Source organism: Anguilla rostrata, chromosome 11, assembly GCF_018555375.3.
Source record: "Anguilla rostrata isolate EN2019 chromosome 11, ASM1855537v3, whole genome shotgun sequence".
NCBI classification, from domain to species: Eukaryota; Metazoa; Chordata; class Actinopteri; order Anguilliformes; family Anguillidae; genus Anguilla; species Anguilla rostrata.
This window is the reverse complement of record NC_057943.1, coordinates 2,748,213-2,770,126: the sequence shown is the minus strand read 5'-3', so window position 1 is coordinate 2,770,126 and position 21,914 is coordinate 2,748,213. Positions and strand designations below refer to the sequence as shown.

Here is a 21,914-nt window from a genome sequence, read left to right as displayed (position 1 = left end):
CCTTTAATCCCCATGTGACAGCCATCAGCCAATCACTCGTCTGGAAAAATAAACCTGAAAAGGTGCTTATTCCAGGACAAATCGGGGCCTGAACACAATCAGTCCACCAGAGTGGGAGAGAAAAGACAAAGAAAGAATTATATATAGTCACTGTCATTCCATGCTGAAGGTCGTCAGATAACATACTAATAAACAGGTGTCATCAATTACATGAACAGGACAACTCAAATCATTTGCATCATGATAAAAAAAACCTGTATGAAATTTTTAATGACGCATTTTATCAAAGATAAATACAAACATAAGCAGCTTTTTAAAAACCTAATTAAAAAGGTGTATGAAATAAACAGATGAAATTGGTGATTGAAAAGCACATTCTTTCATACTAATTCTTTCATGTTCATAGTACAGATACTCATACAGTATACTTTTTTTTCTTCATGATTACCGATGGTTCCTCACCAAAGTGCACTGGACCACTGTGACCTTGCAGTCTGTCAGACATTACAGGCATTTAGCGAACGCTCTTATCCAGAGTGACTTACATTTACATCGCATCCATTTATACAGGTGGATATATATACTGAAGCTGTGCAGGTTCAGTGACAGGCTCAAGAGTGTCCAACCAGGGAATTGAGCCTGTGGTGTGGCCCAAACTCAGACAGGCGCTGAGGGGCAGATCTCCACGCTGCTGTTGGTGACCCGGATCCCAAACCAGCCCTTCCAGTACTGCGTGTCCTTCCCCCCGTGACAGAACCTGACGAAACGCACGCCCTGCCCGTAGTCCCGGAACACGTGGGTCATCTGAAAACGCAGGGCAGGCAGCAGGGGCTCGGGGTCAGGGGTCGGGGGGTCAGGGGGTCATGAGCAGATAACAGACCTATCGGTATGCTTTTTGCTCTGCTCCTGAGATTTGTCATTAAAACAAATGTGTTTTTTAATTGCCAATTGGCTGTGTTTCCCCTAGTTTATTTAAAATTCAATAAATTGTAGATTTAACTGGTTGGTGCCACCTTAACTAACTCCAAGCATCAATAAACACACACAAATCACAAACAATATCTGAACACAAGCAAAACACTCAAACATAAACACAAATCACAGCACGTAAAACTCAAAATCACAGCATGTAAAACTCAAAATCACAGCACGTATCACAGAAAAACGGCGATGGCCTGTTGGCCCTTAAAGAGCACGACAGAGTAATGATTAGTGGGCCTGTGCTGGCTACTCCAGGGCTACAGAGCGGGGTCCCTGGTGTGTCCCTAACCTGAACGGCTCAGTAAAATACCCAGCCGCGTAACTGCAGTGTGTGTACGACCGAGCGAGTAGCTCTGTGGACAGCACCATCTGCTAACGCCGTAAACGTAAAGTAGACCCGTACCACAGCTGGTGACGGGACGGCTTTGCCACCGTAAATCTGCAGCCCAAGAGGCCCAGTGGCACCAGGCGAAAGGAAAAGCATCCCTCAGATTTACTGACTAAAGGCACCGTTCATTTACTTCAGCCATTCATATTTAAGGACAGAGAGGAGAGCTGATTGGGCCGGGTGGTGCTGTGTGCCAAGTTTGCATCGGTGCTATTAGAATTCAGTGTTGACAGATCCTGTGGACCTGTGCAGGGGCTGGCCTGAGCTGATGCCTGAGAGGGTGCAATAACTCCCACGGCTCGCCCCAAAGGCCAGCCCAGTTACTAAATCACACAGCGGTCGAAAAGGCTTTTCACATGGAAAATGTGTAGCCAAGCAGCAACACTGTCCACCTTGGATAATCTGTGGTTTGATTCAACATGTTACTCTTTCCAAAATAAAAAAAATTCTTTGTGGGGCAGCCAACTTTTTTCTCTAAAAGATAACAAAAGTCAAGAATAAGATCCAAAATGTTTCTGCTTCGCTTTTAAATCTACATCTTTCAGAGCAAGATCAGTCTTTCTATGAAACGATAATCAACTAAAATGCATGCAAAGCTGGTCTCTCTCACCTGTTGCCACTTCTGGTCATTCCACTGCTCAAAGTAGACGGGTTCTGGACAGAACTTACAGATGACCTTCTTGTTCTGGCTAAGCAGCTCCACACAAATCTCATACATGCTTCCACAGTCCCAGCAGGGTGCGTACCTGCCACACACAAGCACAGCAAACACACCACATCCGCACGCACGCACACACACATACAAGAAACACATACACGCATAACCACACACATACACGACACCACAACACACACACAACAAGACACATACACGCATGCATGCCACGCAAAACACATCACACAACACACAACCAACACACTGCACAACACACAACACGCATACATCACACCGAACACACATACACACCATGCGCCATACACACACACATACAACTTGTGTAATTCATTAGGTGAGCATTCATTGTGTGGCCAGTGTTTGGAGAATGAAAATAAACACACGTTGTGGAAGTTCCCTCACCAGTCAGATATGACAAATCAGGCTGAATCTCATCCATGAACGACTGACTGTATCCCTCCTTCACCAGGTCTATTAGCTGGCACTTCTTACAGAGTCTAGAAAGAAAACACAAGACATGTCGTAACGCAACGAGGTAGAAGGACAGAGGCAGAGCTCAGGCACTTTGGCGGACGGGATACTCACTCGTAGGAAGTAGCAAAATACTTAGTGGCCGTTCCGTCAGGAGGCTCAGATAAAGGCTCTATGCGCCACTCATCGCCCCCGTTCTCCAAAATCTGCCATCTGTTGTATCCCTCTTGAGGACACAAAAAGGAGAGGTGGAAAAACAAAAAAAATATTCTAGGTTTATCATAGCAGTCCTCTTTCTCAATTTCGTTCTTTCTTTCTTTCTTTCACCCAACCAGTCCATCTGCCCCTCCATCCATCCATCCATCACCCCCTCATCCACCCAATCCATCTGGCATCTGCCAACTGCCCCTCCTCCCATCCATCAATCCATCCATTTATCATCACCCACCCATCCACCCAATCCATCCGCCGACTGCCAACCACCCCCACCCACCATCAGCGCTGGGGTTCTTTAGCAGGTTCCGCCTGTTTTTGGACAGGAAGTAAGAGCCGCCAGTCAGTGGGGAGTCTGGTGATGTCGTGGGGCCGAAACCTGTCCCGCCTGCACCTCTCCCGCCACAAGGCGGCGCTGTCGGCCACCTCCTTCCACTCCCGGCACACCAGCCGACACACGCACACCACCTCCTTGGGCGGAACGTTCACAAACACCTCCTCCAGCACAGGAGGGAGGAGCACAGGCAACATCCCCGAATACTGGGGGGAGGAGAGGGAGAGGGCAGAGGGGTGGAGAGGGAGAGAGAGAAAGGAGAGCAGTGTCCTTTCACAATTTTATCATTTGAACAGACCGCCTGTAGCCAAGTGGTTTGGGAGAAACTGGGATTTTTCAAAAAGTATTTGATGGTTAATCCATTTCTAAACCTTATTTCTACTGCACTCACTGACAAAGTATACAGTTTTTCCAGTTGAAGGTAATTGCATTTACCATATGTGTCCCATTGTACATTTTCTTTATTATTTAGCTCATAGGAGAAAGCCAGCAAGAATCCATACCACATAAATTTGACTGGGTATAATAATGTACTTTGGAAAAAGTAAATGTGTGGCTTTTAGTGCAATATTTATGACTTTTTTCCTCATAATCTGTCAAAATAATTTGTACAGTCTCTTCTAGCCTGCGTGTCATATTTGTGTAAGTGAAAATAATTAGTTCGTTTTTAAGAACTATCAATATATTTTTGTTCCGGACTTTTATTTTGAAAGACTCCAACCCGCAATCCTCCCATTGCTGCCAGTAATCGAGTGAGCACCTCGTTCCAAAACTGTTTCGTAGTTCTGAACCTTCACGCCACTGCCCCCTTCGCTACGCTCTGTGGCCTAATGCGGAAGACTGAAACTTCTTCGTAGCTATGTCCAAATATCTCAGTACAACGGTTGTATGCCTAACATTTTTAAGTTTCGTTTCTTGTTTTGACAGCAGCTTCGCTAATCACGTGAAGTGCGTTACGTTCTTCTTCATTCTTCATCTTGGCTAAAGTCGTTGTGCTCGCAACGATTCCTTCCGCATTTTTTACACGAAATGTACCCCGAAATATAACCCCGGTTATTCTCACCTATTAAACAGCGTGTCCAACAAGACGAAACCCCTTCTTCCGCTGCTGGCTTTCTTTCACTATCCCCTGGAAAGTACCGCTGCAGACGCAGTTGTGTAGTTACCAAGCGGCCAAAACCAGACTTCGTTTTTGAAGCTCATTTCCTGGTGTTGTAGTTCCTGGTTGCTCACTAGCGCCACTACGGATGGCTCCAGTATAGGTGTTTTCATATCCGGTTTCCATGTAAGTCTACGGTACAAATGCGATCAAAATACAAAGTCAATAATTTTTTCTCACAAGAACAAATAATCATAATAGGTGTATTTTATTCGTCTTATGACTGTCCATGGGTCGATTTCATGATTTATTGCGTTATTTGGGCACAGTGCCAATATTTATTCTGGACCAATGAGGTACAGCTTGCGTCACTTCCGGATTACTGCGGAGGCCTGAGCTACAGTAGGGGCTACAATCTGTGGTCACTGGGGTGGGAGGTGGCGTTTCTTGGCCTTGACATTGCGGCTCCGACCACGGTCCACCTGTGCGAAGTCAGAAAATGCAGGCATCCCATTTTGTAGTGGTTTCATTATAGCGTGTGCTATTTACAGCTGCACTAGGCGACCATAAAATAATCCTCCTCTGAAGTTTTGCGGTAGCCGAGTCATTTTTACTATTTCCTTTAGCCCACTTAACCAAATAATTAGTTGGCAGAAAGCGTAATCAGCTAACACTTATTTGCTATATGTGGTAGTCCAGTAGCCTATGCTAAAACAGTTCGCAACTTCGGCTACCAAGCCATTTGACTAGCTAGCTAACCCTAACCGGCAAATATTCCATCTGTCAAACGTGTTTGACGGCTTGTCAGTCGTGTACATTCCCGTAAATGTCTACCTGGGCTATGCTGCACGAATGTGACAAAGCTAGAAGCTAGCAAGAAAATAATAATAATTAGAAATTCAATGTACATTATTTTTGTCTTTATGCAACAGGTGGAAAACTTGCTCTTCAAAGTGCGTTGTCATATTTACACGCCTGTAGATCAGTTATTAAAATACTTGGTAGATTTGTTAATCACCGCTAACAGTGTTAATTTTTATTCTTTAAAAAGTGACTTGCGAACGATCGGTCAGCTAGCGTCACCCAGCAAGTAAACACCACAAACGGCAATGGAGTAGTAGCAGTTAATGGCTCATTAACTGACTGGCGAAAACCTACGACGATAACTTGCTTGGTTAACAGCAGGTCTACCAGACAGTTATATGAAAATTAGCCTAGTCAAATCACCAGTAGTCTACACATCTCTGATTGATTGACCATCAGTGCAGTCGATGTTCTTCCCCTGTAGTTCATATTGCTAATGTGTGAGCTAACCACGGATAGCTTACCTAGCTCACTGGCAAGCTGATATGCTAGCTAAGCATATTCGTTTTGCCGAGAAACATAAATTGAAGATAACTGAACATAATTGTATTATTAATGTCATACATATAACGTGATTACATGACACAGTACAGTCACGGATGGAAATTAAACTGCGTAAACATTTGATCATATATTTTAAAACATAACGGCAGACAGTCAGCTAGCCTCAAGTTCGTTCTGCAATCGTTCGTTCAGGTTGATGGGCTTTTCCGCACCGGACTGTCAATCACATTGTAAAAATCACAAGACCGCTTAACTCTATGGTTTTGGCTCCAAATCGAGAACATGGCCGCGCCCGCCATTGAGCTTCAAAACGTGTTTTACAGACCCACGGGGAGGCAATGGGTGACGTCACAGTAGCTTTGTCCATATTTTTTACAGTCTCTGTTACAGACCCACGGAGAGGCAATGGGTGACGTCACAGTAGCTTTGTCCATATTTTTTACAGTCTCTGGTAGTTACCCGAGCTTCCCGCTAGTGGCACTCGATCTGACGAGACAGCTGTCAAAACAACTTTTACATGTGGATCCACATACTTTTTGGCCGATCGTTTTCCGTTTCAGGAACAGAAACAAATAAATTACTGGTTATTTGATATTATTCGCGTTGCCGACAGCTTTTAAACGTAAAATGAAATTGCTTTCGATTTTAAAGTTTATGGCGTCACGTTCTCATTTGTTTTCTCTGACGGGAGAACAGTCCAGTTGCTACGGATGTGGAAATCTATGGGCACGGGTTAGTAGTCAAAAATGTACTAGAGACGATTTGCTCATTATCAAACCGTCTCTGACTGTTCCCACGAGTTACACTAGCTAGCGACTGTTTACGTCAACCGTAGTAATTAATTGGCCGTTAGCAAATTTATGATTGACACTGCAGTCCTGTGGACTGGACGAGGTGAGCTGCGCTTGCCAGTCCAGTGAGCAGACACTCGATGCTTGAATGGGCTGAAATAACACTGCAGAACGCTGAACACAGCTGAACACAGCTGAACACAGAGCTGAACAGGGTAGAAGTAGGACTGTCTTCAAACAACTCTCTTCTTCACCTTCTTCGCCCCAGTTTGATTTTCAGGGAAGTACACAGGTCTGACTCGCAAGTACATTGCATTCTGGCATTACAAACTCTATTAAGAATACAGATTACCACTATTTATCCACACCCGGCAAGGAAATTGAATAAAAAAACACTCATTGACCTCTTCTTTGGTTGTGCAGTTGAACACATCTGACCCCTACCCACCTTGTTTCAGACATCCAGTGCTAGTGACTCACTGGGGACCCCTGGTGGTAAACACTGTCAAGCCAAATTCTTTTAACTGTTAAGGCGCCAAGAAGATTGGCTACACGTCACCAACTATTTGCTTTCTTTAAGCACTTACTATTATCCATCCATCCATCCATTATCTATACCCGCTTATCCTGAGCAGGGTTGTGGGCTTACTATTATGAAAACATATTTTGATGAATACCATCTGTTTTAAAGGGGAAAAAACATATCAAATCATATTCTTTCCAGTACAAATTCTCCAAATTTAAGGAGTGTGTAAAATGTCATACCAATGAGTTACATTAAAAATACATGGTATCATTTTTATTTTGGTTGTCATCAAGGCCCAATATGTTTTTACTGATTTTAATAGCTTAATCAGGAGTGTGGAACACGTCTTGTTCCTGAATTCCATGCTAACATTAACTCAACTTTTTTTTCCTAATCAATTAATTAGTCCAATCATTTTCATGCTCTGAGTCATCTGCATATATATAAGCTCATGGATGACAGCTCAAGACAGGCCTTTAATCCCCATGTGACAGCCATCAGCCAATCACTCGTCTGGAAAAAGAAACCTGAAAAGGTGCTTATTCCAGGACAAATCGGGGCCTGAACAGAATCAGTCCACCAGAGTGGGAGAGAAGACGAGCACACGCGCACAGAAAAAGAAATATTATATTAATAGTGCACATGTATTCATTGTGTTCTCTTCATGCTGAAGGTTGTCAGATAACATGCGAATAAACAGGTATCATCAATTACATGAACAGGACAACTCAAATCATTTGCATCGTGATAAAAAACCTGTATGAAATTTTATTAATGACGCATTTTATCAAGGATAAATACAAATAAAAGCAGCTTTTCTAAATCCTAATTTAAAAAGGTGCATGAAATAAACAACAGATGAAACGGGGGGTTGAAAAGCACATTTTTTCATAATAATGCAACTGCTCAGAGAGAAAAAGATTAATAAGCAATACACATATATATACGTATATATAATGTTTCCTGAATAGCAGTTGTGTCAGTTTTTCTCACCCTGTTTTTGGCACCTTGTTTCCCTCCCTTTATGACAGTAACACAGAGCTCTTGGAATGTCTTTTTAAAATAATTATATGTCAGTGGTGTCATAGACATACATGCTCACAGTACAGATACTCATAATTACTGAGCCCTAGTGGCTGAATGTGGTGTTGCGACATTTGTTTAATTGTCTTCCTAATAGGAAATGGGTGTCACCTGGAAGGGTCCTACTTAAGGGGTCCTCTGGGTGATGCTCACTCTCTCTTTCCATTCAGAGAACAACCTGCAGTCTGGCTACACTGCGCATTTGTGTTCTTTTGTAGTGTTCTTTAATTAAAGATTTTTGAATTGCGACTATTTTGCGTGATTCTCGTTTATGTTGCGACTGGCCAGGGGCTGATCGTAACATAATTGGGGGCTCGTCCGGGATCTGCTGATCCGGTATGTATTCTCTCTAGTTTGTATCTCGCTTGAGCACAGTTTTGATATTAAAGTTCTCCGCGTTTGCGTGGTGCGGCGGTAGGTTGAGTCAACTGAGTGTTATTGGTTTTCTGTGTTTTTCCTCAGGTAATTATAGTCGTCGGGCATGTCCTTCGGGCTTGTCACTTTTGTTATTTTGCCTTTCTTATTTTTGGTGTTAACTCTGGGTGGGGGTACGCTCCGGTTCGCCGTGAGCGACTATTCAATTGGTCTCATTTGCGTTCACGGGTTTTGCGTTTAAAAGCCGCCTCGAGCCCGATAACTACACTGAAGACTGTTAGGTTTTAGTTAAATTTTCGTTGCTACTAGATAGTTAGGACCTGGGGGAAGTCAACGTATAGTGACTCAGCTTATTGTAATTAGTGTGATTAGTATCACCTGTGATTTTGCTCAAGCGGAGGACGCTAGGACGAGAGAGCTTGTGGTTGTGTTTGGGTGTGAGTATGGAAATTTGCTACACTTCTACCTTTGCAGTTTGTTTGATTAAGCAATCGGTAGCTGTGTTCGCATGTTAATTAGTGATATTTCCATGTTCATGGTCGTTCGTTTGTTCGTGCTCGTACTGGCTGCAAACTTAGCGTGTTCACATTTCGACTTGCGAACTGTGACTCGTGTTCTTTCAAGCCGTGGTGGCTGTGAGCCGTGTTAGAATTACTTCCGTGTGTTTTTCCGAGAGAGCAATATCAGCGCTCGGTAAGTAAATCTGAGCTACTTTCGTGATCCATTCCCGTGTAACCGAGGATGGTTTTGATGCTACCATTGTGTAACGGTTGTATTCGTAGTGCTAGTCACAATGCTAGTGTAGCAATTTTGTGCATCGCTTGTAACTACTTTGTAAGCTTGTAAAATTAGGTAATTTTTACATTGATGCCTTGATATTGGCTGCTTCATAGTGGTTTTGTGTTCGGTTGTCCCTGCACTTGCGTTTTGTGCTGTAGCTGTAAAGCTGAATGGTTAGGCTACTTGTGATACTGTTGATATTGTACTGTAACGCATTTTTCTTGTGCTTTGGTACTTTGGTACTATAGCCTTTTGTGCCTTTTGGTACTATAGCCTTTTGTGTAACCTGTGGTATTGGTGGTTTAGTGTTGATTGCTACACTATTACTGCTGTTGTGGTGCTGGGGCACTGATCCAATTCTATTTTTTTAGCCTCTTGATGTGTTAGTGTTTTCGTAGGTGAGTGGTTCTGATTGTTCTAGGATTTTTGACTGCATTGGTTGGGATTAGATCTTAAGATGTCTACTGTTTTTGATGATCCCTCTGAGGACCTGCTAGAGGAATTTACTAAAGAGCAGCTGTTTAAAATGGCAGAATATTACGAAATTGAGATTTCTAGTAGTGATAAATGACTTGGAGCCAACGTTGTTAACACTTTGAAGGCAATTCTAACTGACATGAGGGTGCTTACAGCTAAACGGGAGCCCCCCTCGCGACTCACCGAGTCTGAGGTTACTTTGAAATTACAATTACTTGATTGGGAATTGGAAATGAAAAGGCTAGAATTAGCAGCAAAAGAGGCAGATTTGGAGATGAAGAGGTTAGATATTGAAGGCAAGAAGACTACCCCTCCTGTTGCATTTGAGGTAGGTAGGCATTCGTATGGTTCCTCCGTTTTCAGAAAGAGGTAGAGGGGTACTTCTCATTTTGAGAGTGGCCACCTCTTTAAATTGGCCGAAGGATGTATGGACTTTGTTGCTGCAATGTGTCCTTACTGGTAAGGCCCAAGAGGCATATTCAACTTTATCATTTGAAGACAGTGCTGATTTATGATTTAGTCCGGGCTGCCATCTTGCGTACATATGACCTGGTACCTGAAGCATACCGACAGAAGTTCCGACGCTATGCTAAGCAGGATAAACACACTTCTGTGGAGTTTGCAAGGGAGAAGGGGCAGTTGTTTGTTAGGTGGTGTCGATCTCAGAAGGTTGAGACTAAGGAACAACTCCGTGAGATGGTTCTGGAGGAGTTTAAGAATGGTCTGCCTAGGCCATTACCACTTATCTCAATGAACAAAAAGTAATCAAGGTGTCAGAAGCTGCCGTCCTTGCTGATGAATTTGTGTTGACCCATAAGATTGTGTTTGGGGAAAAACATCGTAATGAGAGAAGACAGACATCAAGGGGGTTTTCGTTCCTTCAAGCCCACTTCCACTGGCCCGGTGCCATCTGTGCCACTGGCTGATAAGTCTAGCCCTGTGGGTAAATACCCTGATGGAGTCTGTTTTTACTGCAAAAAGCCAGGACATAGGATCTCCAATTGCTTTAGTCTCAGGAAAAAACAGCAGGGTGCTAAATCTGTTGGCCTGGTAGCTCCTTTGACTTGTGATGTTGCTGAACCTGAATTCCATGTCTCACCATCCAAATGCTCCAGTACTCAAAAGAATTACACTCCATTTCTCACGAATGGCTCTGTGTCAATACCTGGGCAGGGTGGAAATGCACCAGTCTGTATCCTCAGACACAGGTGCTGCTCAGTCCTTCTTAGGAGTTTTACCCCTGTCTGAACAGACCTCCACTGGCACTAGTGTTTTAATCCGAGGGTTTGAGATGGGCTTTGTTGATGTGCCCTTACATCGCATTGATTTAATTTCTTACCTAGTGACTGGCAGTGTCGTAGTGGGAGTGCGACCGTCCCTCCCCATGCCTGGTGTTACATTTATTTTGGGGAATGATCTGGCAGGTGGAAATGTTTGGAGACAATCTGACACTCCTCCTGAAGTTGTCTCTGTGCCATTGGTGTGTGTGAGGGTCCAGATGAGTTGGAACAGAAATATCCTGATGTTTTCCCTACATGTGCTGTCACTCGTGCTATGGCAAAGCAACGTGATGCTAGCGACTTGCAGGAAGTGTTTTGACGACCTTTGTGACGTTTTTTGGGCACCCTGAAATGTCTGACTCAGTCTGTCTTTCTCCCCACGGTCAAGACATCTGAAGACCTTGTTCCAGAGAAGGGTGATACTGTGAGAACCACCATTTGTGACATGCCACTATCTCGAGCACAATTAATTTCTGCTCAGAAGGCTGATCCAACCCTTGTGTCTGTTTGAGTCTGTGTCTCCTGATCAGGAGATTGACACTGTGCCCCAAGGATATTTCCTTAGGGATGGTATGTTGATGAGGACATGGAGGCCGCATGATGTTCCTGATGAGTGGAAGGTAATTTCTCAGATGGTAATTCCATCTAACTACAGAAACGAGGTTTTGAGTGTGGCTCACGATGGTTTAGCCGGACATCCAGGGATTAATAAAACATGATCGCATCCGTCGGCATTTCTTTTTGCCCGGCTTAAAGCGGGATGTGGTGAAATTCTGTAAAACGTGTCATGTCTGTCAGGTTACCGGGAAACCTAACCAGACCATTCCTCCTGCACCCCTTTACCCAATCCCAGTAGTTGGAGAGCCCTTTGAGCATATAATTCTGGATTGTGTTGGGCCTCTTCCACGGTCAAAAGGGGGCCATCAGGACTTATTCACAATCATGTGTGCTGCTACTACTCGCTTCCCAGAGGCTGTCCCTCTGCGGAAGATTACTGCAAAAGCAGTTATCAAAGCATTAATAAAGTTCTCTGTTTTCGGCCTCCCTAGGGTCATTCAAAGCGACCAGGGAACCAACTTCATGTCGTGTTTTTGCCCAAGTCCTTCAACGGCTCCAAATCAAGCATAATGTCTCCAGTGCTTTCATGCTGAAGCCAGGGGGCCTTAGAAAGGTTTCACCAAACCCTTAAGACTATGCTTCGTACTTGCTGTTTGGAGCTCGGGAAGGATTGGGAAGAGGGCATTCCCTGGTTGGTTTTTGCATCCAGAGAGGTAGTGCAGGAGTCTTTAGGGTTCAGTCCTGCGGAATTGGTGTTTGGTCACACGGTGCGTGGTCCTCTGGCCCTGTTGAGGGACCAGTGGCTGAAGGAAACGCCTCAGCATAATTTGTTGGAGTACGTCAGCAAATTTCGCTCTCAATTACACCGAGCCAGTGACTTGGCCAAGCAGAACCTAGAAGTTGCTCAGGGAAAAATGAAACGCTGGTTTGGGTCCGGAAGTTCGACCCTGGTGGTGAGGCATATCTGGATGATGTGGTGGTTTTTAGCTCCTCGTGGTCCACACATTTGGGTCATATACGAGAGCTTTTTGACCGTCTGTTGGTTGCTAACCTTACCATTAACCTTGCAAAGTGTGAGTTTGGTAGAGCTACTGTAACCTACTTGGGTAAGGTCATTGGCAGGGGGCAAGTGCGTCCCGTAGGAGCAAAGGTTGAGGCTATTTGTAGGTCAAATCAGAGGTTGATGCGCTGGAGCCTTATACTCCAAGCATTCAACCTTGAGATTGTTCATATCCGTGGTAAAGACAACGTTAGCGCTGCGTGGTGTCAGAATGGTTGTAACGAGAAGCGCACTCGTATCCGAAACGTGGTTCTGCACAGGTCGTTGGGTCGGTCAGGCGTCACTAGGTGCTCGACTTCTCTCTTTGTGGTTCATCTTGTTCCCTCTTATTTTCTAACATCATCCTCGTGTGCGACTGTTCTTTCCTATCCGTCGCTCCTTGCTTGCTCCCTTCTGTTTCAACTTTCCCAGGCGCCGTTGGACGTGTTGGGATGGAGATACGGGTCGGTGAGTGGGCACTGGTTGGTGGGTAGTAGTAGGGTCCGAGTCCCTGTATATATGTATGTTTAGTTGTATGATGGTGTATTATATATTTTGCCTGATTTGTGACTGTTTTGGTGGTGACTGGTGTCACTATTTGGTGGTGGGGGTGTTATGGTTCCCTGACCTTGTGCCCTAGTGGCTGAATGTGGTGTTGCACCATTTGTTTGATTGTCTTCCTAATAGGAAATGGGTGTCACCTGGAAGGGGTCCTACTTAAGGGGCCCTCTGGCTGATGCTCGCTCTCTCTCTCCATTCAGAGAACAACCTGCAGTCTGGCTACACTGCGCATTTTTGTTCTTTTGTAGTGTTCTTTAAAGATATTTTTGAATTGCGACTATTTTGCGCGATTCTCGTTTATGTTGCGACTGGCCAGGGGCTGATCGTAACACAGGCATTTAGCGGACGCTCTTATCCAGAGTGACTTGCACTACTTTTTACATAGCATTAACATCGCATCCATTTATACAGGTGGATATATATACACTGAAGCTGTGCAGGTTCAGTGACAGGCTCAAGAGTGTCCAACCTGGGAATCGAACTTATGACCTTCAGGTTACACGACCAACTCCTTAGTATACTGCACTGCCACTGCCACCCCTAATACATTCTGCTTGTTGCTATAGAGCAGTTATAATAACGCAGTCTTAGGATACACAGGTACGCCAGGAGCAGGTTAAAGTGAAACAGGCGTTCCTCAGGAGGAATCGTTTCAGGGGCGAAGGCACCGTAGCTGTTCTGGGGAGAAGCGTCAGTCAAACCTCCCTCCGGAGGGGAGGGGCGTGGCGAGGTGGGGTGGGGGCGTGGCCAAACTCAGACAAGCGCTGAGGGGCAGATCTCCACGCTGCTGTTGGTGACCCGGATCCCGTACCGGTCCTTCCAGTACTTTAGGTCCTTCCCCCCGTGACAGAACCTGACGAAGCACACGCCCCGCCCGTAGTCCCGGAACACGTGGGTCATCTGAAAGCACAGGGCATGGGGTCAAGGGTCAGGGGGTCACGAGCAGATAACAGACCTATTACTATGCTTTCTGTCCCGCTCCAGAGAAAGGGCAGATTTGTCATTAAAATCGAATGTGTTTTTTAATTTCCAATTGGCTGTGTTTCCCCTACTTTATTTTAAACTTTATTATTCTGTTGGTGCCACGTAAACATCAAGCGCAATACACAAAATCACAACAAATAGAACACAAAAACCACAGCACGTAAAACTCAAAACCACAGCACGTATCATAAAAAAACGGCGATGGCCTGTTGGCCCTTAAAGAGCACTACAGAGTAATGATTAGCGGGCCTGTGCTGGCTACTCCAGGGCTACAGAGCGGGGTCCCTGGTGTGTCCCTAACCTGAACGGCTCAGTAAAATACCCAGCCGCGTAACTGCAGTGTGTGTACGACCGAGCGAGTAGCTCTGCGGACAGCACCATCTGCTAAACGCCGTAAACGTAAAGTAGACCCGTACCACAGCTGGTGACGGGACGGCTTTGCCACCGTAAATATGCAGCCCAAGAGGCCCAGTGGCACCAGGCAAAAGGAAAAGCATCCCTCAGATTTACTGACTAAAGGACGCCGTCTCATTTACTTCAGCCATTCATATTTAAGGACAGAGAGGAGAGCTGATTGGGCGGGGTGGTGCTGTGTGCCAAGTTTGCATCGGTGCTATTAGAATTCAGTGTTAGACAGATCCTGTGGACCTGTGCAGGGGCTTGCCTGAGCTGAACTGATGCCTGAGAGGGTGCAATAACTCCCACGCTCGCCCCAAAGGCCAGCCCAGTTACTAAATCACACAGCGGTCGAAAAGGATTTTCACGGGAAAACGTGTAGCCAAGCAGCAACACTGTCCACCTTGGATAATCTGTGATTAAAATGAATTGGTCTATTTCAAAAAAAAAAAGAATTTGTGTCCATTTTTGCAGATAACAAAAGTCAAGGAATAAGATCCATATTTCTGCGTTCGCTTGTAAATCTACATCTTTCAGAGCAGGATCACTTCTTTCTATGAAGCGATAATCAACTAAAATGCATGCAAAGCTGGTCCCCCTCACCTGTCGCCAATTCCGGTCAATCGGGTGGTCAATGTAGACGGGTTCTGGACAGAACTTACGGATGACCTCCTTGTTTTGGCTAAGCAGCTCCACACAAATCTCATACATGCTTCCACAGTTCCTGTGAGCTGAGTACCTGCCACACACACACACACACACACACACACAAATATGTGCAATTCATTCATTATATGAGCATTCATTGTGTGGCCAGTGTTTTGAGAATAAAAATAAACACACGTTGTGGAAGGTTCCCTCACCAGTCAGATATGACAATATCAGGCTGAATCTCATCCATGAACGACTGACTGTATCCCTCCTCGGCCAGGTCTATTAGCTGGCACTTCTTACAGAGTCTAGAATGAAAAGACAAGACATGCCGTAACGCAACGAGGCAGAAGGACAGAGGCAGAGCTTAGGCTCTTTGGCGGACGGGATACTCACTCGTAGGAAGTAACAAAAAACATAGTGGCCGTTCCCTCAGGACGATACTCATCTATGGGATCTCTGCCCCACTTATCGCCCCCGTTCTCCAAAATCTGCCATCCATTGAATCCCTCTTAAGGACACGAAAAGGAGAGGTGGAAAAACAAAAAAATTATTCTAGGTTTATCATAGCAGTCCTCTTTCTCAATTTTGTTCTTTTTCCTTTTCTTCACCCTCAGTCCATCTGCCTCTCCCCATCACGCCCCTCATCCACTCATCCATCGCATCTGCAACGCCCCTCCCATCATCATCCATCCATCCAACCATCCATCCATCTATCATCACCCCCCCATCCACACAATCCAGCCGCCGACTGCCAACCACCCCCACCCACCATCAGCGCTGGGGTTCTTTAGCAGGTTCCGTCTGTTTTTGCACAGGAAGTAAAAGAGCGGCCAGTTAATGGGGGATCTGGTGATGTCGTGGGGCCGAATCCTGTCCCGCCTGCACCTCTCCCGCCACAAGGGGGCACTGTCGGCTGCGGGGCAGATCTCCAAGCTGCTGTTGGTGACCCGGATCCCAAACCAGCCCATCCAAGCCTTTGTGTCTCTCCCCCCGTGACAGAACCTGACGAAGCACACGCCCCGCCCGTAGTCCCGGAACACGTGGGTCATCTGAAAAGCACAGGGCAGGGGGTCGGGGGTCAGGGGTCGGGAGGTCAGGGGGTCATGGGGTCAAGGGTCAGGGGGTCACGAGCAGATAACAGACCTATTACTAAGCTTTCTGTCTCGCTCCAGAGAAAAGGCAAATTTGTCATTTAATTGAACATGTTTTTTAATTTCCAATTGGCTGTGTTTCCCCTACTTTATTTTAAACTTAATTATTATTCTGTAGGTGCCACTTAACATCAAGCACAATACACAAAATCACAACAAATAGAACACAAAAACCACAGCATGTAAAACTCAAAATCACAGCACGTATCACAGAAAAACGGCGATGGCCTGTTGGCCCTTAAAGAGCACTATAGAGTAATGATTAGCGGGCCTGTGCTGGCTACTCCAGGGCTACAGAGCGGGGTCCCTGGTGTGTCCCTAACCTGAACGGCTCAGTAAAATACCCAGCCGCGTAACTGCAGTGTGTGTACGACCGAGCGAGTAGCTCTGCGGACAGCACCATCTGCTAAACGCCGTAAACGTAAAGTAGACCCGTACCACAGCTGGTGACGGGACGGCTTTGCCACCGTAAATATGCAGCCCAAGAGGCCCAGTGGCACCAGGCAAAAGGAAAAGCATCCCTCAGATTTACTGACTAAAGGTCACCGTTTCATTTACTTCAGCCATTCATATTTAAGGACAGAGACGAGAGCTGATTGGGCCGGGTGGTGCTGAGTGCCAAGTTTGCATCGGTGCTATTAGAATTCAGTGTTAGACAGATCCTGTGGACCTGTGCAGGGGCTGGCCTGAGCTGATGCCTGAGAGGGTGCAATAACTCCCACGCTCGCCCCAAAGGCCAGCCCGGTTACTAAATCACACAGCGGTCGAAAAGGCGTTTCATGGGAAAACGTGTAGCCATGCAGCAACACTGTCCACGTTGGATAATCTGTGATTCAAATATTCTTCTGCCTAGTTGGCTTTGCAGAGGTTAGGTCAGAATAGTGTTCACTGTGTGAACTAAACGGTGTTCTTGGCTAGAAATAGCTGTACAAAATAAGTATTGTATCTTATTGAACCTGTGTTTAGTAGTTGTCTATGACCATGAAATGCCCTTTTTGTACGTCGCTTTGGATAAAAGCGTCTGCCAAATAAATGTAATGTCATGTAAAAAATTTGTGTCCATTATTGCAGATAACAAAAGTCAAGGAATAAGATCCATATTTCTGTGTCCGCTTGTAAATCTACATCTTTCAGAGCAAGATCACGTCTTTCTATGAAACGATAATCAACTAAAATGCATGCAAAGCTGATCTCCCTCACCTGTCGCCAGTTCTGGTCAATCGGCTTCTCAATGTAGACGGGTTCTGGACAGAACTCACAGATGACCTCCTTGTTTTGGCTAAGCAGCTCCACACAAATCTCATACTTGCTTCCACAGTCCCTGTGAGCTGCGTACCTGCCACACACACACACAAATATGTGCAATTCATTATATGAGCATTCATTGTTTGGCCAGTGTTTGGAGAATAAAAATAAACACACGTTGTGGAAGGTTCCCTCACCAGTCAGATATGACAATATCAGGCTGAATCTCATCCATGAACGACTGACTGTATCCCTCCTTCACCAGGTCTATTAGCTGGCACTTCTTACAGGGTCTAGAAAGAAAAGACAAGACATGCCGTAACGCAACGAGGCAGAAGGACAGAGGCAGAGCGTAGGCACTTTGGCGGACGGGATACTCACTCGTAGGAAGTAACAAAATACTTAGTGGCTGTTCCGTCAGGACGAGGCTCAGATAAAGGCTCTATGCTCCACTCATCGCCCCCGTTCTCCAAAATCTGCCATCCGTTGAATTCCTCTTAAGGACACGAAAAGGAGAGGTGGAAAAACAAAAAATGTATTCTAGGTTCATCATAGCAGTCCTCTTTCTCAATTTTGTTCTTTCTTTCTATCTTTCACCCACCCAGTCCATCTGCCCCTCCATCCACCCATCCATCGCCCCCTCATCCACCCAATCCATCTGGCATCTGCCAAAGGCCCCTCCTCCCATCCATCAATCCATCCATCCATCTATCATCACCCCCCCAATCCATCCGCCAACTGCTAACCACCCCCACCCACCATCAGCGCTGGGGTTCATTAGCAGGTTCCGCCTGTTTTTGCACAGGAAGTAAAACAGCCGCCAGTCAGTGGGAGGTCTGGTGATGTCGTGGGGGCGAAACTCGTCCCGCCTGCACATCTCCCGCCACAAGGCGTCGTTGTCGGCTGAGGGGTAGATCTCCACGCTGCTGTTGGTGACCCGGATCCCGTACCAGCCCTTCCAGACCTTCGTGTCTGTCCCCCCGTGACAGAACCTGACAAAGCACACGCCCCGCCCGTAGTCCCGGAACACGTGGATCATCTGAAAGCACAGGGCAGGCAGCAGGGGGTCGGGAGGTCAGGGGGTCAAGGGTCAGGGGGTCACGAGCAGATAACAGACCTATTACTGTGCTTTCTGTCCCGCTCCAGAGAAAGGGCAGATTTGTCATTAAAATCAAATGTGTTTTTTAATTACCAATTGGCTGTGTTTCCCCTACTTTATTTTAAACTTAATTATTATTCTGTTGGTGCCACGTAAACAACATCAAGCGCAATACACAAAATCACAACAAATAGAACACAAAAATCACAGCACGTAAAACTCAAAATCACAGCACGTAAAACTCAAAATCACAGCACGTATCACAGAAAAACGGCGATGGCTTGTTGGCCCTTAAAGAGCACTACAGAGTAATGATTAGCGAGCCTGTGCTGGCTACTCCAAGGCTACAGAGCGGGGTCCCTGGTGTGTCCCTAACCTGAACGGCTCAGTAAAATACCCAGCCGCGTAACTGCAGTGTGTGTACGACCGAGCGAGTAGCTCTGTGGACAGCACCATCTGCTAACGCCGTAAACGTAAAGTAGACCCGTACCACAGCTGGTGACGGGACGGCTTTGCCACCGTAAATCTGCAGCCCAAGAGGCCCAGTGGCACCAGGCGAAAGGAAAAGCATCCCTCAGATTTACTGACTAAAGGACGCCGTCTCATCTACTTCAGCCATTCATATTTAAGGACAGAGACGAGAGCTGATTGGGCCGGGTGGTGCTGTGTGCCAAGTTTGCATCGGTGCTATTAGAATTCTGTGTTAGACAGATCCTGTGGACCTGTGCAGGGGCTGGCCTGAGCTGATGCCTGAGAGGGTGCAATAACTCCCACGCTCGCCCCAAAGGCCAGCCCGGTTACTAAATCACCCAGCGGTCGAAAAGGCTTTTCATGGGAAAACGTGTAGCCAAGCAGCAACACTGTCCACCTTGGATAATCTGTGATTAAAATGTTCTTTTCAAAAAAAAAAAAAGAATTTGTGTCCATTTTTGCAGATAACAAAAGTCAAGGAATAAGATCCATATTTCTGCGTCCGCTTGTAAATCTACATCTTTCAGAGCAAGATCACGTCTTTCTACAAAACAATAATCAACTAAAATGCATGCAAAGCTGGTCTCCCTCACCTGTCGCCAATTCCGGTCAATCAGCTTCTCAATGTAGACGGGTTCTGGACAGAACTTATGGATGACCTCCTTGTTTTGGCTAAGCAGCTCCACACAAACCTCATACTTGCTTCCATCGACCCTGTGAGCTGCGTACCTGCCACACACACACACACACACAAATATGTGCAATTCATTATATGAGCATTCATTGTTTGGCCAGTGTTTGGAGAATAAAAATAAACACACGTTGTGGAAGGTTCCCTCACCAGTCAGATATGACAATATCAGGCTGAATCTCATCCATGAACAACTGACTGTATCCCTCATTCACCAGGTCTATTAGCTGGGACTTCTTACAGGTTCTAGATTGAAAACACAAGACATGTCGTATTGCAACGAGGCAGAAGGACAGAGGCAGAGCTTAGGCACTTTGGCGGACGGGATACTCACTTGTAGGAAGTAACAAAATACTTAGTGGCCGTTCCCTCAGGACGAGCCTCAGATAAAGGCTCTATGCTCCACTCATCGCCCCCGTTCTCCATAATCTGCCATTCGTTGAGTCCCTCTTAAGGACACGAAAAGGAGAGGTGGAAAAACAAAAAAATTATTCTAGCTTTGTCATAGCAGTCCTCTTTCTCAATATTGTTCTTTCTTTCCTTCTTTCTTTCACCCACCCAGTCCATCTGCCCCTCCATCCATCCATTAATCGCCCCCTCATCCACCCAATCCATCTGGCATCTGCCAACCGCCCCTCCTCCCATCCATCAATCCATCCATCTATCCATCCATCCATCTATCATCACCCCCCATCCACCCAATCCATCCACCAACTGCCAACCACCCCCACCCACCATCAGCGCTGGGGTTCTTTAGCAGGTTCCGTCTGTTTTTGCACAGGAGGTAAAAGAGCCGCCAGTCAGTGGGGGGTCTGGTGATGTCGTGGGGCCGAAACCTGTCCCGCCTGCACCTCTCCCGCCACAAGGCGGCGCTGTCAGCCACCTCCTTCCACTCCCGGCACACCAGCCGACACACGCACACCACCTCCTTGGGCGGAACGTTCACAAACACCTTCTCCAGCACCGGAGGGGGGAGCACAGGCAACATCCCCGAATACTGGGGGGAGGAGAGGGAGAGGGGAGAGAGGTGGAGAGGGAGAGAGAAAAAGGAGAGCAGTGTCCTTTCACAATTTTATAATTTGAACAGACAGCCTGTAGCCAAGTGGTTTGGGAGAAACTGGGATTTTTCAAAAAGCATTTGATGGTTAATCCATTTCTAAACCTTATTTCTACGGTATCAGTTTACCCCTCTCTACTCCACTCACTGACAAAGTATACAGTTTTTCCAGTTGAAGGTAATTGCATTTACCATATGTGTCCCATTGTACATTTTCTTTATTACTTAGCTCATAGGAGAAAGCCAGCAAGAATCCATACCACATAACTTTGACAGGGTATAATAATGTACTTTGGAAAAAGTAAATGTCTGGCTTTTAGTGCAATATTTATGACTTTTTCCCTCATAATCTGTCAAAAAAAAATGTGTACAGTCTCTTCTAGCCTGCGTGTCATATTTGTGTAAGTGAAAATAATTAGGGGAGTCCGTTTTAAAGAACTACCAATATATTTTTGTTCCGTACTTTTATTTTGAAAGACTCCAACCCGCAATGCTCCCATTGCTGCCAGTAACCGAGTGAGCACCTCGTTCCAAAACTGTTTCGTAGTTCTGTACCTTCACGCCACTACCCCCTTCGCTACGCTCTGTGGCCTAATGCGGAAGACTGAAACTTCTTCGTAGCTATGTCCAAATATCTCAATACAACGGTTTTATGCCTATCATTTTTAAGTTTCGTTTCTTCTTTTGACAGCAGCTTCGCAGCTATGTCCAAATATCTCAATACAACGGTTTTATGCCTAACATTTTTAATTTTCGTTTCTTCTTTTGACAGCAGCTTAATTCGCTAATCACGTGAAGTGCGTTACGTTCTTGTTCATTCTTCATCTTGGCAGAAGTCAGAAGTCGCTGTGCTCGCAACGATTTCTTCCGCATTTTTTACACGGAATGTACCCCGAAATATAACCCGGTTATTTTCTTACCCCCTCTTCTTGCGAGGAAGAAGCCGAGACAGAAACCAACAGACTGGCCTATTCCCCTGTACTTTTTATTGACGCCGAAGGTTTCTATTCGTTTTCTCTTGCGGTCTGCTGCATGCATCTGCGATGAAGGGAATCTGCAGGATAGAAACACAGGACAGTCATTCACATTCTTGTCGATTTAGACGTTTTGTGACACTGATAATATAGCTGATAATAGCTGATGTTTAGGAAGTGTCAGATATCCAT

General features: G+C 45.7%; 1 protein-coding gene and 1 long non-coding RNA gene across 2 annotated transcripts in view; one reads left to right on the top strand and one right to left on the bottom strand.

Annotated features, from left to right (window-relative positions):
- Positions 1-603: 603 nt before the first annotated feature.
- LOC135235200 (uncharacterized) overlaps positions 604-21,914 on the bottom strand; it is a 43,251-nt gene continuing 21,940 nt past the window's right edge. Inside the window, 14 exon segments of the mRNA XM_064300476.1 lie at positions 604-804; positions 1,980-2,115; positions 2,448-2,460; positions 2,463-2,542; positions 2,631-2,742; positions 15,804-16,083; positions 17,386-17,521; positions 17,628-17,723; positions 17,812-17,926; positions 18,190-18,469; positions 19,594-19,729; positions 19,842-19,937; positions 20,026-20,140; positions 20,427-20,542. Of these exon segments, the coding sequence (XP_064156546.1) occupies positions 658-804; positions 1,980-2,115; positions 2,448-2,460; positions 2,463-2,542; positions 2,631-2,742; positions 15,804-16,083; positions 17,386-17,521; positions 17,628-17,723; positions 17,812-17,926; positions 18,190-18,469; positions 19,594-19,729; positions 19,842-19,937; positions 20,026-20,140; positions 20,427-20,542 (1,858 nt within the window). The 3' untranslated portion in view covers positions 604-657.
- On the top strand, positions 16,050-18,660 carry LOC135235205 (uncharacterized). The gene is made up of 2 exons (XR_010324319.1): positions 16,050-16,134; positions 18,536-18,660. It is a non-coding gene; the product is annotated as an uncharacterized LOC135235205 (long non-coding RNA).